The sequence below is a fragment of the Bos indicus x Bos taurus genome, chromosome 14, assembly GCF_003369695.1.
Source record: "Bos indicus x Bos taurus breed Angus x Brahman F1 hybrid chromosome 14, Bos_hybrid_MaternalHap_v2.0, whole genome shotgun sequence".
Classification (NCBI taxonomy): Eukaryota; Metazoa; Chordata; class Mammalia; order Artiodactyla; family Bovidae; genus Bos; species Bos indicus x Bos taurus.
The window spans coordinates 76,559,824-76,574,134 of NC_040089.1; the positions used below are offsets into that span (position 1 = coordinate 76,559,824).

A 14,311-nucleotide genomic window follows, 5' to 3' on the forward strand; every position below is an offset into this window, starting at 1 on the left:
AGGCTACCCACTCCAGTATTCTTGGGCTTCCCTGGTGGCTCAGCTGGTAAAGAATCCACCTGTAATGCGCGAGACCTGGGTTCAACCCCTGGGTTGGGAAGATCCACTGGCAAAGGGAACAGCTACCCACTCCAATATTCTGGCCTGGAGAATCTACCTGCCAACACAGGAGATGTGGGTTTGATCCCTTGGTCGGGAAGATCCCCTGCAGAAGGAAATGGCAACCCACTCCAGTATTCCTGCCAAGGAAATCCCATGCACAGAGGAGCCTGGGGGGCTACAGTCCACGGGGTCACAAAGGACTGGACATGACTTAGCAACTGAACAGCAGCATGGCTGACTACCAGTTCATATTACACCATGAAGCCTGAAGAAGTAAATATCTTCAAAAACAGATTAAAAAAAAAACTATTCAAATGAATTAATCCTTGGCTCTATCCCAAATATATCAGGAGAGCAGATACATAAAAACATGAGCTTATGAGAAGAAAAGGTCAAGGCCCTGAGTACAGGAAGAAGTTAGCCTCATAAATCTGAAGAGGGACAATGTTCAAGTGCTAAACCAAGAGGCTGAATCAAAGGCAACCAAGGATTTTATCAACTATGAGTATATCTGTAAATTCCACAAGGTTGTCTAGAACCATATTACTTTTCTATTACTTCTACTTAAAATTAAGCAGCTAAGAATAAGAAAATCTGTACTCCAGTTCAAAATCTGTGATTATTTCTGTTCTTCATGTCTGACTCTTTGTGACCCCATAGACTATAGCCCGCCAGGTTCGTCTGTCCATGGAATTCTCCAGGCAAGAAAGCTGAAGTGGGTAGCCTTTCCCTTCTCCAGGGGATCTTCCCAACCCAGGGATCGAACCCATGTCTCTCACATTGCAGGCAGATTCTTCACTATCTGAGCCACCATGGAAGCCCCAAGCAATTAACTTAGGTTAATTTATTTAATCAACAAAATGAGTGACTGGGATTAATGCTCACAGGTTTCTCTTGCATTTAAGGCACTATGATTCAATAACATTTTTAATTTTTGAAGTTAATTTACTAATTTACTTCCCTTTTTGTTATAAGCTAAGTACCATTCATACGTTTAAGCTCTAACCTCTGGTACCTCAGAAGGTGACTTTTTTATATGGAAGATCTCTAAAAAGGTAATTAACTTAAAATGAGATCACCAGGGTAGTCCTAATCCAATGCGACTGCTGTCCTTTCAAGAAAAGGAAATTGGACACAGATATACCTAGCATGCTGCAGTTCATGGGGTCACAAACAGTTGGACACAACTGAGCAACTGAACTGAACCAAACTGATGCACATACATAGGGAAAATCACGTAAAGATGTAAGGTAAAGATGGCTAGCCACAAGCCAAGAAGTCTTCTGAAATAACCAACCCTGTCAACCTCTTGATCTCAGACTTCTATCCTCCAGAACTGTGAGAGAGTACATTTCTTTTGTTTAGGCTACCCAGTCTGTGGTGTTTTGGTATGGCAGCCCTGGAAAACTAATATACCTTTCAATTAAAAAAAAAAAAAAAAAACCACTGACTGCCTAGGGTGTACAGTATGTTCCTACTACAATTTCTGAAACCTCTGACTTTAAACATGCAAGAATGTTTATAAAATTTTGTTTTTCCTCTGAGAACATTCTGCCTAATTAAGTCATAAGAGATAATTTTAAGTATATACAGTTCATAAGAGTTTCATCTCCAAGTATACAGACATTACAACCTTTCCACAAAATCACTTTGGCAGATAAACATTGTAATCTTTGTATAGAGCATAATTATAAACTTTATAGGAAGGTTCAATACAACCTAATGTAACAGATTTGGACACAATCTAAATGGCAACAGTAGGAACATGGTTTAAAAATCATGGTTTGTGGTAAAATATTATGAAACTACTAAAATTAGCTTTCAAAGAATACCACTGAATTACAGAGAAATGCACAAGATATAACATGGAGAGTTATGCAGAATATGAAGCTGAATATGATCCCAATTATTATACATGTACACATGTAGACAAAATTCACCAAAATATTAGCACTCATTATCTCTAGGCTGTGAGATTATGAGAAAAAAATCACTGTACTAGAAAAGAGGTCCCGTGTAAAAGCTTAATCCAGAGTAGAAACAGCATATAAAGAGGTGAAACCGAACAGTCAATTCTGAAATAACACAGGTAAACTGAGAGGTGTTACATATTTATACCAATAATGCCACAGAGCTGGGGAAAGTACAAATCCAGCCACCATCAGACCAAGCAACGTACCTTTGCATACAAGACCTACTACTTTCTGTCACAAAGATGAACTGAATGACCAAAAGCCATAACGTAACAGAGAATTAAACTTTCAATGCTTAATTTTTTTTTTTAAATCACTATACATAAACATTGGGGCTTCCCAGGTGGCGCTGGTGGCCAACGCAGGAGATGTGGGTTCAATCCCTGGGTCAGGAAGATCCCTTGGAGGAAGGCATGGCAACCCACTCCAGTATTCTTGTCTGGAGAATCCCATGGACAGAGGAGCCTGGTGGGCTACAGTCCATGGGGGTCACGAAGAGTCAGACATGACTGAAGTGACTTAGCATGCACTCATACATAAAAATCAGTGTGGCTTTTACATTTTCTTGACTCATAACTCCTTATGTCCAAAAACTATATTAAAAACAGATTTTTCAGTTAATATGAATTTTTTGTTAAAAACAGTTTTTAAAAAAAATTAACATTTTAAAAATAAGCATTTTAGCACATTTGTTAGGAATAAGAAAATTTCTAAGGAAATAAGATGATGAACATAAAGATTTACAGTTGTATTTGAGTGAACTATTAGAAACTGCCTAAACATCAAATAAGAAATCAGTTAAATCATCCAGTTTTTAATACTCTTTGGATCACACAATATTTTGAGAATTTCACAAAAGCAATTTCTTAGAATTAGAAGTAACAAGTATATACACCCAAATTTTTGTATACCATGATAGAAAGTTTACAATACTTAAACTACTTTTATGAATTCTTATGCTAGAAAAATTTTATGTAACGGAAACATAACGTTCATATTATATTCTTTTTTTTTTTTATCAGAGAATATTTTATTTAAAATATAGAAGCATTCGTATGTAGAGTAATGATACAGGATAAACCAATAGATAACAAAAGAAGAAAAAAAATGTGTCTATAGTTATCTCTGGATAGTAAAAATTACAGGTAATTTTTATATTCCTCTGTGATTTTCTATAGACTCCATATTTTCAAAACATGAACTACATAATGAAAAAAGAAAATTAAAGAGTCAGAATCTATTTTGTACAAACAAAATTGTTATTAACTAAGAAACAAAGAGTAGGCTCAGATAATGATTATTGTGTTCAAGTCTTTGAATATAAAATAAATCACTGATGATCACTGATAAAAGGGTATATTCACAGATGACTCGGGTTATTTTGTATAAATTTCTTGGATAGAGAAATGCCAGTGAATATATTTTGTATTTCATATAATGTTATAAATTTTTAAAAAGTCACAGGCAATAAATGAATCTCTCCTTTTATAAATATAAAACTTTTTTTTTTTGGCTTTTAGACTTCAGGATATTTTAAGAATGTCTAAAATAAAGTTAAAAAAAAACACAAAGATTAGAACAAAAAACTTACATTTTCTATTGTGTATTAACAGAGCTTGTTTCAAATCTACTGTTGCTCTTCCTAACAAAGCATCTGCTTTTATAGTATGATGACTCCAAACTCGAAATTCCAATGTAGTCTGTGGGGTCACATTTCTGTAAAGGTAAAATTGTAACAAAAATACAGGAGAATACATTTACTTCAATAACTTTGAAAAAGTCACGAATTCAGTTTATTTAAGGAAAAATACTACATGAAACAGTAAACTAGCTGAATTATAAATAAAAACATTTATTTTCAAGTACATTAGGAATTCAATACCTAAACAATTTCTGCAATTGACAAACCAAAACACCAACAATACATCAAAAGTCTTATTAAGACTTCCCAATAACATTACTTCTACTTGAACAAATATCTAAAGATTTAAGCTGACTGCATTAGTTATAATACTTTTACTATACACAAACTTGTAACACTGTATTTCAGAAATGCCAAATGGTTTTCTGCTCTATTTATTTTTACAAGACAATTAAGAGAAAATATGATTATATGGGAAAAGTCTGTAAAGCGAAACCAAGGATTATTATGCTTCATTTCTAAAGAAAATAAAATTATCCAAAACTTTTTTCACATTTAAAATTGTCTAGTCACACTAAAATATAGAATTCCTTACTCTGAAGTTATCTTACCAAAATAACAACAGAAAATCACCAAAAAAAACCCATCACCAGAAAAACATTCCCCAAACGACACTCGTTTGAAAATTTTGCATTCTTTACACCAGATACTTACACAGTTAGCTGTTCGTCCCATTTTGGATTAGAAGAACTACTGGATTTTGCTGTTTTCTTACTTTCTCCATCTGCAGCTACTTCTGTATATATTGCTGTTCCAAACCAGTTCTTTTTTCTTTTTAGTTTGGCACTAGAAACTAACAAGAAACACGATAACCACTAGTGAATATATTTAGCCACAAAGTGTGGGTGTGCTAAATCGCTTCAGTTGTGTCCGACTATTAGGGACTTCCAAGGTGGTGCTAGTGGTAAAAAATCTGCCTGCCAATACAGGAGACTTGAGTTCGATCCCTGGGTCAGGAAGATCCCCTGGAGAAGGGCATGGCAACCCACTTCAGTATTCCTACCTGGAGAATCCCATGGACAGAGCAACCTGGCGGGCTACAGTCCATGGAGTCACAAAGAGTCAGACAGGATTGAAGCGACTTAGCATACAAAATAGTATAAATCAATACGAATGGAATCGTGCTTCTTGAGCAACTCAGACTCTTTTTGCTGGCAAGATGAAGAAACAATACAAAAGGGCTATTGTTAACGCCTGAGAACCATTTGGCTTTAAGGAGTTTTACTGAAATATATTCACATAGTATATAATTCACCCATTTAAACTGCACAATAGTTTTCATTATAGTCACAGGAGTTATGCAACCATCACCACAAGCAATTTAAAATATATTTATTACCCCAAAAAGAAACCTCATACCATTAAGCAGTCACCCTTCTATTTCATCCCACCTCCTCCACCCCACCAGCCCTAGGCAATGACTCATCTACTCTCTGTCTGTATAGATTTGCCTGTTCTAAACATTTCAAATAGTGGATTTAGATTCACATAACATGGTCTTTTGTGACTGGCTTCTTTCACTTAGCATTCTAACTTCATCCAGGTTGTAGCATACATGAGTATTTTCATTCATTTTATTTACACATAATGTTTCACTGTATAGGCATACCACTTTTTATTTATCAATTCAGCAGCTGATAAGACATTTGGGTTGTTTTCACTTTTTGGCTACTGTGCATAATACTGCTACAAACATTCACTTAGAAGGTTTTGTGTAGGCATCTGTTTTCATTTCTCTTACCTAGGAGTGCAATGGCTGGGGCTTACCAGATGGCTTTAGTGGTGAAGAACCCGCCTGGCAATGCGGCAGACTAAAAGACACACGTTTGATCCCTGAGGGGGGAAGGTCACCTGGAGAAGGGCATGGCAACCCACTCCAGTATTCTTGCTGGAGAATCCCATGGACAGAGGAGCCTGGCGGGCTATAATCCACAGGGCTGCACAGAGTCAGACAGGACTGAAGCGACTTAGCATGCACGCACACACATGGTAATTCTGTTGAATAACGGCTAGACTATTTTCCATGATGGCTGTACCATTTTACACACCCAGCTGCAGCGTATAAGAGTTCTGATTTCTCCACATCTTTGCTAATTCTAAGCTGCCTCCAGCATTAAGAGAAAGGTAAGTGTCTTCAGATTCAATGTATCTATTAACCTCTCCGTGAGGTAGTATTCATAACTTACCCTTCTGAAATTACACAAACACTGGCAATTTAAAAAAAAAAATGCTTTTCCTAGGAAGTTGGTTTCAAAAAAAGGAGGTTATCTGCCTTTTCAAAGAAAAATTCTGAAATCAAAATGTCACTATAGAAGCTAATCATACCTCTTTACAGAAAGTGAATTTGAAAGTGAATTTATCCGACTTGGAGGAAGACTTGTTTAATTTAGGCTAAACATCTGATTTTTAAATAACTTTTAAAACTACTAATTCAAATGGGGAATACATAATTCCAGGGCAAAGTACTGACTACCAAGTAGTCATAAGAACTTATTAAGATCATTTCTGTAGTCAATCACCGATGAACACTGTGAGTCTGAGATAAGAAGGGAAAGCCATCTCCATGTCATGTGGGTATCGCATGTTAAGATGTGAACATAAACATGCTGATGCAAGCTCACACTCTACTGTGAGGGGACAGTGGTGCAAACAAGTAGTCACAGAAACATGAAGTGAAAAAAGCCGGAGCAGAAGTAGACTATTTGAAATACAGCAGTCCTCAGTTCACAACTGAAGAACAGGAAGAGATTCAAAGGGAATACTATACTTATATACCAGCAACATAAAACAATCAAACAGTGTTTAATGTTACCTCTGAAGTGTTATTATTAGGGTGATGGCAAAACTCACTTTCATCCTTCTCTGTTCCAAACTGCTCTAAACTCTGTATCACTAATGTGATACAGAAGGACTAGATCTCTCCCTAGACATCCCCCAACCAAAGTTCTTCACTCCAAATGAAAGTCATTTCCTCAGTATACGCTGGACTTATCTGTGTACTGGAAGAAGGGAAAGGCAGTATTGGATGGTGTTAACAGCACAAGACATCTTTTCAACAAATGGTGCACATACAACTGGACATCCACATGCAAATAAATAAATGTAAACACAGATCTTATACCCTTTATAGAAATTAACTCAAAATGTATCACAGACTTAAAGGCAAAACACAAAACTTAAAACTCGTAAAAGATAACACAGGAAAAACTTTAAGTGACTTTAGGTATGGTGATAGATGTCTTTTTAGATAATGACAAATGCAGGAGACCCGGGTTCGATCCCTGGGTTGGGAAGATCGCCTGGAGAAGGAAACGGCTACCCACTCCAGTATCCTTGCCTGGGAAATCACATGGACAGAGAAACCTGGTAGGCTATAGGCCATGGGGCTGCAAAGAGTCAGACACGACTGAACGACTTCACTTTCACTTTCCAAACGTATGGTCCTTGAAAGATATAACTTACAAGTATCACTTAATTAAAATTCAAAACTGCGCTGTGAATGACAAAGTCAAGACAAATGAAAAGGCAAGCCACAGACAGGGAGAAAATACCTGCAAAAGACATATCTGATGAAGAACTATTGTCTAAAACATACAACAAACTCTTCAGTCAACAATAAGAAAACAAACAACCCAATGGACCAAGGACCTTAACGGACACCTCACCAAAGATACATGGATAGCAAGTAAGCTCAACAACACACGTCATCAGGGAAACATAAATTAAAAGAACAGTAAGATATCACTACACACCTACTGTTGTTTAATCGCTAAGTCGTGTCCCACTCTTTTGCCACCCCATGAACTGCAACCCATCAGGCTCCTTCTGTCCATGGGATTTCTCAGGCAAGATATATTGGAGCAGGTTGCCATTTCCTGTTCCAGGGCATCTTCCCAACCCAGGGATAGAACCCATGTCTCCTGCATTGACAGGTGGGTTCTTTACCACTGAGCCACCAGTGAAGCCCACACACATATTAGACTGGCCAAAATTTGGGACACTAACCACAACAAATGCTGGGGGAATGTGGAGCAAGAGAAACTCTCATTCATGGCTGGCGGAGATGCAAAATGGTTCAACCACTTTGGAAGATAGTTTTACGGTTTCTTACAATCTAAACATAGGCTTACCATGTGATCCAATAATTGCACTCTTTGGTAGTTACACAAAGGAGCTGAAAACTTATGTCCACACAAAGCCTCCAAGTGGATATTTATCACAGGTTTGTTTATACAACTGTCAAAACATCTAAGTAACCAAGATGTAGTAGATGCATAGATAAACAACTTGTGTGTGTGTGTGTTCAGATGCTCAGTTCAGATCAGCCGCTCAGTCTTATCCAACTCTTTGCAACCCCAAGGACTGCAGCATGCCAGGCATCCCTGTCCATCACCAACTCCCAGAGCTTACTCAAACTCATGTCCACTGAGTTGGTGATGTCATCCAACCATCTCTCCTCTGTCATCCCCTTCTCCTCCCTCCTTTAATCTTTCCCAGCATCAGGGTCTTTTCTAATGAGTCAGTTCTTCACATCAGGTGGTCAAAGGATTGGAGCTTCAGCATTAGTCCTTCCAATGAATATTCAGGAGTGATTTCCTTTAGGATTGACTGGTTTCATCTTGTAGTCCAAGGGACTGTCAAGAGTCTTCTCCAACACCACAGTTCAAAAGCATCAATTCTTCGGTGCTCAGCTTTCCTTATGGTCCACCTCTCACATCCATACATGACTACTGGAAAAACCACAGCTTTGACTAGATGGACTTTTGTCAGCAAAGTAATGTCTCTGCTTTTTAATACGCTGTCTAGGTTTGTCATAGTTTCTCTTCCAAGGAGCAAGTGTCTTTTAATTTCACGTCTGCAGTCACCATCTCCAGTGATTTTGGAGCCCAAGAAAATAGTCTCTCACTGTTTCCATTGTTTCCCTGTCTATTTGAGATGAAGTGATGGAACCAGATGCCATGATTTTAGTTTTCTGAATGCTGAGCTTTAAGGCAGCTTGTTCACTCTCCTCTTTCACTTTCATCAAGAGGCTCTTTAGTTCTTCTTCATTTTCTGCTATAAGGGTGGTGTCATCTGCACATCTGAGGTTATTAATATTTCTCCTGGCAATCTTGATTCTAGCTTGCGCTTCATCCAGCCCAGCATTTCACATGATGTACTCTGCAAATAAGTTAAATAAGCATGGTGACAATATACAGCCTTGACGTACTCCTTTCCCGATGTGGAACCAGTCTGTTGTTCCATGTCTTGTTCTAACTTGTTGCTTCTTGACCAGCATACAGATTTCTCAGGAGGTAGATATGGTGGTCTGGTATTCCCATCTCTTTAAGAATTTTCCACAGTTTGTTGTGATCCACACAGTCAAAGGCTTTAGCTGTATTAACTGATACTCAAAATGATAAATACTGTGGAGGCACTATCTTGGCTACTTACACTCCTTTGGTCCATATCTATTTTCCAATTGGTTCTCCAGGCTTCGAGTGATTCTATTTATTAGCTACCTGATAGCTTTTCTCTAAGGTCCCTTTTGGCCCAAATCAGCTAGACCAGGTCTTTGTTACTTCAGTTAAGTACTCATACAGTAGATAAAGACCAAGAAGAAAGTTACACCTCAGATATGGTAGCCACAGGTGCTGCACAAGTAACAGTGAATAACCAAGGATACAGCTCTAAGCTTATGCAGAGGAAAAGCATAAGTATCAGGAATTACACTTATGTGGAATACACATCAGAATCATCAGGGAATTGCTTGACAATATGTAAGTTCACAGTTCACAGAAAACTAAATACAAATATCCCTGAAATATGCCTCAACCTCACTCATAATGAAAGAAATGATATATAAAATGACACTTCAGATACTGCCTCTTACCTAAGTGTCATCATGCCTGATAGTGTATCTTGATGAGGCTATAGGAAAACAGGCACTCTCACAGACACCTGGTGGGAACACAGAAATAGTACAGACCCTATGGAAAGGAACTTCACAACAGCTGACCTCTGAACAACAGTGGTTTGAATCATGGGGATACACTTCTACACAGATTTTTTAAGATAAGGACATACTACAGTACTATACCATCAGGAGTTGGCTGTATTCATGGATATGGAACCATGGATATTGAGGGCTGATTGTAAAGTTATGCACAGATTTTTCAAATGCGCAGGACTCGGCACCATAATCTCTGTGGTTCAGGGGTCAACTGTGATTGATAGTATCACACGTGCTTACTATTTGATCAAGCAATCTCATTCTAGAATTCTATCCTAATGACACATGAAGCCCTTTATTGTAGCACTATTTGCAATAGCAAAAAATGGAACCCAATGTCCATCAGTAGGGCACTAGTTGAATTAACTTTGGTACATCCAGTTAACAGTACTGGGCAGCGATAAAAAGGTGTATGGAATACTCTGCTATGGACATTACCCTAGGATATTACTGTTAAATGAAGAAAAGCAAGGTCAGGAACTAGATGCTAAGAACTAGGAAGATTGAGAGGAGAGATATGCATGCATATAATGTGTATACCTGCTTATATTTTCAAAAAAAAAAACAACAGATGGATAAAACAACACTAATAAAAATGTTTCCAAAGGGGAAGAGAAAGAAGGGGAAGGAATGGACAGAGTACCCAGACTTCTCCAAATATCATCCTGACTTAACAATTTTGACTCTAGAACTGTATAAATGCCTTATATGGTGATAAAATAAAATTAAATAAAAAATAAATAACTGAAAACAATGAATCTGACTAACCCAGTTGGTGGCATAACCAAATGTAAAATAACCAAATGTAAAAATAACTCTGACTATACATATGAAGAAGGCATATGAGGCATTTCTCACAGAGAAATCTTAAAACTGCAATGAGAGGGCCTGTTACTTTCAGTAACTTTAACACTGCTAAGACTTCTTGTGTGTGTGTGTGTGTGTTAGGATAAAACAGATATACCTGTGCTGATATTATTTAGAATTAAAATTCTGAAGTTAAGAGAAAACAGAAATATAAAGTAAAATGAAGTAAAAACAACTTTTAGTGGAAAATAGTTATTTACAGACTACAGCTATTCTTTAGAATTAGCAATATCAGCATGAACTCGGGATTGGTTTTTTGCTAAGACAATAAACGTCTTCTAGTTCTGTTCACTGAAAACTCCTATTAACAGCTGACCTGATGGTTATGAGTACCATGGGAATTACAGTCTATCTCCTTCTTATCCAAAACTCAACCTGCCTTTCCTAAGGCAAATATTACTTCTAATGTTCTAAGCACAGAGCCACATACAAACACCCCTCCTTTTTCATATCCATATGGCTATATGCACTATTTCATACTTTGCTCTTTCACTTAAAAATATTACCTTAGAACTTGGCTGTTACTGGTACACATATTCATTTCACATCATTGTTTATCTAGAATTCTGCCAATCTTTTGGTATTAAAGATTCTTTTTCTGTTACTCCTACTAATTTATCTTGCAGATATTTACATATAAACTATCCACATACATTATATGTGGACATTATTTATATGCATATATAAACAATATAAATACCTGCAAGATAAATTTATACAAGTAAAATTGCTGATTTAAGGACCACTCTTTGAATCATTACTCCAGTTAGCTAGAATAAATGATCTGAACCAAGGCTCTTCCATGCTTTTACATTTGCTGTTCCTTCTCCCTCGCATACCTTTGGCTGCCAATCTGCAATGAACTCTAATCCTTCCTACAAGAGTCAAAGTGTTACCGTCTGTGAATCCTTCTCTTACCCTACTTTCACAGACCTGTAGGCCATCTCCAGTTCCAAGCAGAACTATGACACTTCCCTTTAAGTGCTCACTGCATCCAGTTAATAGTCACTTTGCATGGTAACTGTCCATGCAAAACAAACCTGCTTGACATTATATAGTAAGTCCCTGGAGTACTAGGGTCTTGTGTTTTCATATATGGATTTCCACTTAACAAATATTTGCCCATGATTGAATGAATGGCTTAAATGCATGGAAAAGGGCTTTTAGCATCTTTCTCCATTCTAATAATCATTTAAAGACCAGCTCAGTTCAATAGGGCTTATTCTAATACCCAAATTCTCCCACTACCAAAAAGGATAGAGCTCCTCTGCATCCAGTACAGGTTCAGTAAATACTCATGGAATAAATATTTTTACAGAGTTTCTATCTTTGAGGCCTATTGCAACAAATACACCATGGCATGAATCTAAAAGAAAAGATACTTATGAAATAAGTCTGCTAAATTAGGTATTAAAAAGAAAGTTTCATCAGAGAACTATTAGTTTAAATTACTGTGAAAACAACTTACCAGTTACCTGTAACTGCAACCTTCCACTGTGGTTATTACTAGTATCAGACCTTGGTGAAGCAGTGGCCATGTCCCAAAATTCAGCTTAAATCTACAAAAAAGTTAATTTATTCATATATTAGACTAGAGACTATAATTTTCAATACAATTAACACCTTGTCCCCAGTAAATCTTGCATGTTTCCTTTTATAGATAACTTTTTCAAGTTCTATTTCACTGCCCTACCCTATTTTTACTTTTTAAATAAAACACAAAGCTGAGCTACTTCAGCTTTCTCCTGCATGGCAACTATTTTAAGGCTAAATTCTATTCACCTTTAACCTACTAAGATAAAGATGAACATTAAGGGCAAGATTGAAAAAAGTAATATAAATATGTTTCTTACCCTTATGGACTTTATTATTATGATTATTAAGCGTAATTTAATAAACATAAAAATAATAAAAATTATTAAACATAAATTTTAAAAAATTAGTTTTAGCAATAAAAGGCATATTGGTCAAGCAAAGAGACCATGAAAATGGCATTGCATATCTGAAAAAGAACCATTTCAAATTTGCTTAAACTCTTCATTTTAGAACAGTTTCAGATTTACAGAAAAGTTGTAAAGAAAATAGCATTCTCATATATCCTATACCCAGTATCCTCTACTATTGATTTCTTACATTAGGATGCTATATTTGTCATAAGTAATGAACCAATATCAATATATTGTTACTAATTAGAGCCTATAGTTTATTCAGATTAGATAGCACTTAAGAGAGAATCACCAAACTTGAATATAAAGTTTAAAAATTCATTTAGAAGTAATGCTGAGATAAACAGCTTGAAAAATCAAAGAGAAACTAAAAGACATGAAAAGATAAAATGTGACCTGACATATATTTCTACTCATAATCTCAGAAAATGAAGACACAGGAGGTCATACTAGCAGACAAAATGACTCAGTTTTCTAGACCCGTGAAATACACTTGTTCACAATTCTAAGAAACACTGAATAAAACAGTTGGGGTAAACATGAAGACACTCACGTGTGGACACCCAGGGACACACAGCAGTCACGCCGCACAGCACCAAAACACAGGGCATGCTAAAAGCAGCCAGAGACAAGAGTGACGACACTCAGAAGAGAGTCAAGTGACAGCAGAATTCTCAACAAGCAGCGATGGAAACAAAGAAGGCGGAACAAGCACCTATCTGCGAAAACTGAGAAAATTTATTCAAGCACCAAAACTCTCTTTGGAACACAGAAGGTATCAAGATTTTGCCAGAGAAACCAAAAAGAGTTTACCAACAGCAGGCCTTTACTTCGACAAAATCTGAAAGACACATTTTCCAAAAAAGAATAAAATTACACAGGAGGGTGCTCTGAGATGCAGGAAGGGAAAGATGAGTAAAGAAACTGGTCAGCATACAAGTACATCTAGATAAACACTGCCAATAAAATAACAACAGTGACATCTTATTACGGTATGTAAATAAAACCAGAATAAACCATTAAAATACAGAAGCACAGAGTGGAGGGGCTGGGCAGGGAGTGAGAGGACAGGGACTGACGAGGTCAACTCTCTGCATCACCCGGCAGAGGGCCTGTGCTCTGGCTTAACTCTGGACTACATAGCATTCCCAGCAGGATTTCAAGGGTAACCACAGAAGAACAGAAATAGGAGTGTAATTTCCAAACCAGCAGAGTAGAAGAGAATACAATTAAAAAAAAAAAAACTCAATTCCCAAAAAACGGCTAGAAAAGGAAAAAAAAAAGGCATAAACGACCAGCATTATCAGAAAGCAAAAGAAAGAGAGTGCAAATATAGAAATAATCATAGTAACAGGAAATTCAAGAGTAAGATGAGAGATGCCCATAAAATAAAGATGCTGACAGCATGGAAGCAAAAATATGGAAAAGGACGTATTAGGCAAATACAAACAAAAGGAAAGCTGGGCTGAGTTATAATAGCAGAAAAAGAGCATTATTAGGGAAAACAAAGAAAATGATACAAGATTCAATCTAAGTAAGCAGATAGAGAACTCCAAATTTGCATGCTTTAAAAAAAAAAAAAATAGCCTAGCTTTGGTTCCTTCTCCCAGCCCAACAAAGTGATCTCAGCCAAAAAGGATGGGCAGTCCCTAACAGACTTCCGGGTTGAGGAATGGTATAGCATGGTAGAAACAGCATCTGCGACCCCGAAACAGACTATCTGGCAGCT

General features: G+C 36.9%; 1 protein-coding gene across 4 annotated transcripts in view; it reads right to left on the reverse strand.

Annotated features, from left to right (window-relative positions):
- WWP1 (WW domain containing E3 ubiquitin protein ligase 1) overlaps positions 1 to 14,311 on the reverse strand; it is a 136,433-nt gene that overhangs the window by 84,680 nt on the left and 37,442 nt on the right. For all 4 annotated transcript variants that reach the window (XR_003514514.1, XM_027561611.1, XM_027561610.1 and 1 more), the window contains exons 3-5: positions 12,105 to 12,195; positions 4,432 to 4,570; positions 3,667 to 3,791 (exon numbers count right to left, since the gene is read on the reverse strand). Coding sequence is in view for 3 of the 4 variants with exons in the window: in XM_027561611.1 (XP_027417412.1) it covers positions 3,667 to 3,791; positions 4,432 to 4,570; positions 12,105 to 12,174 (334 nt within the window). In the remaining variant the exon portion in view is untranslated. The remainder of the gene's footprint in view (positions 1 to 3,666; positions 3,792 to 4,431; positions 4,571 to 12,104; positions 12,196 to 14,311) is intronic.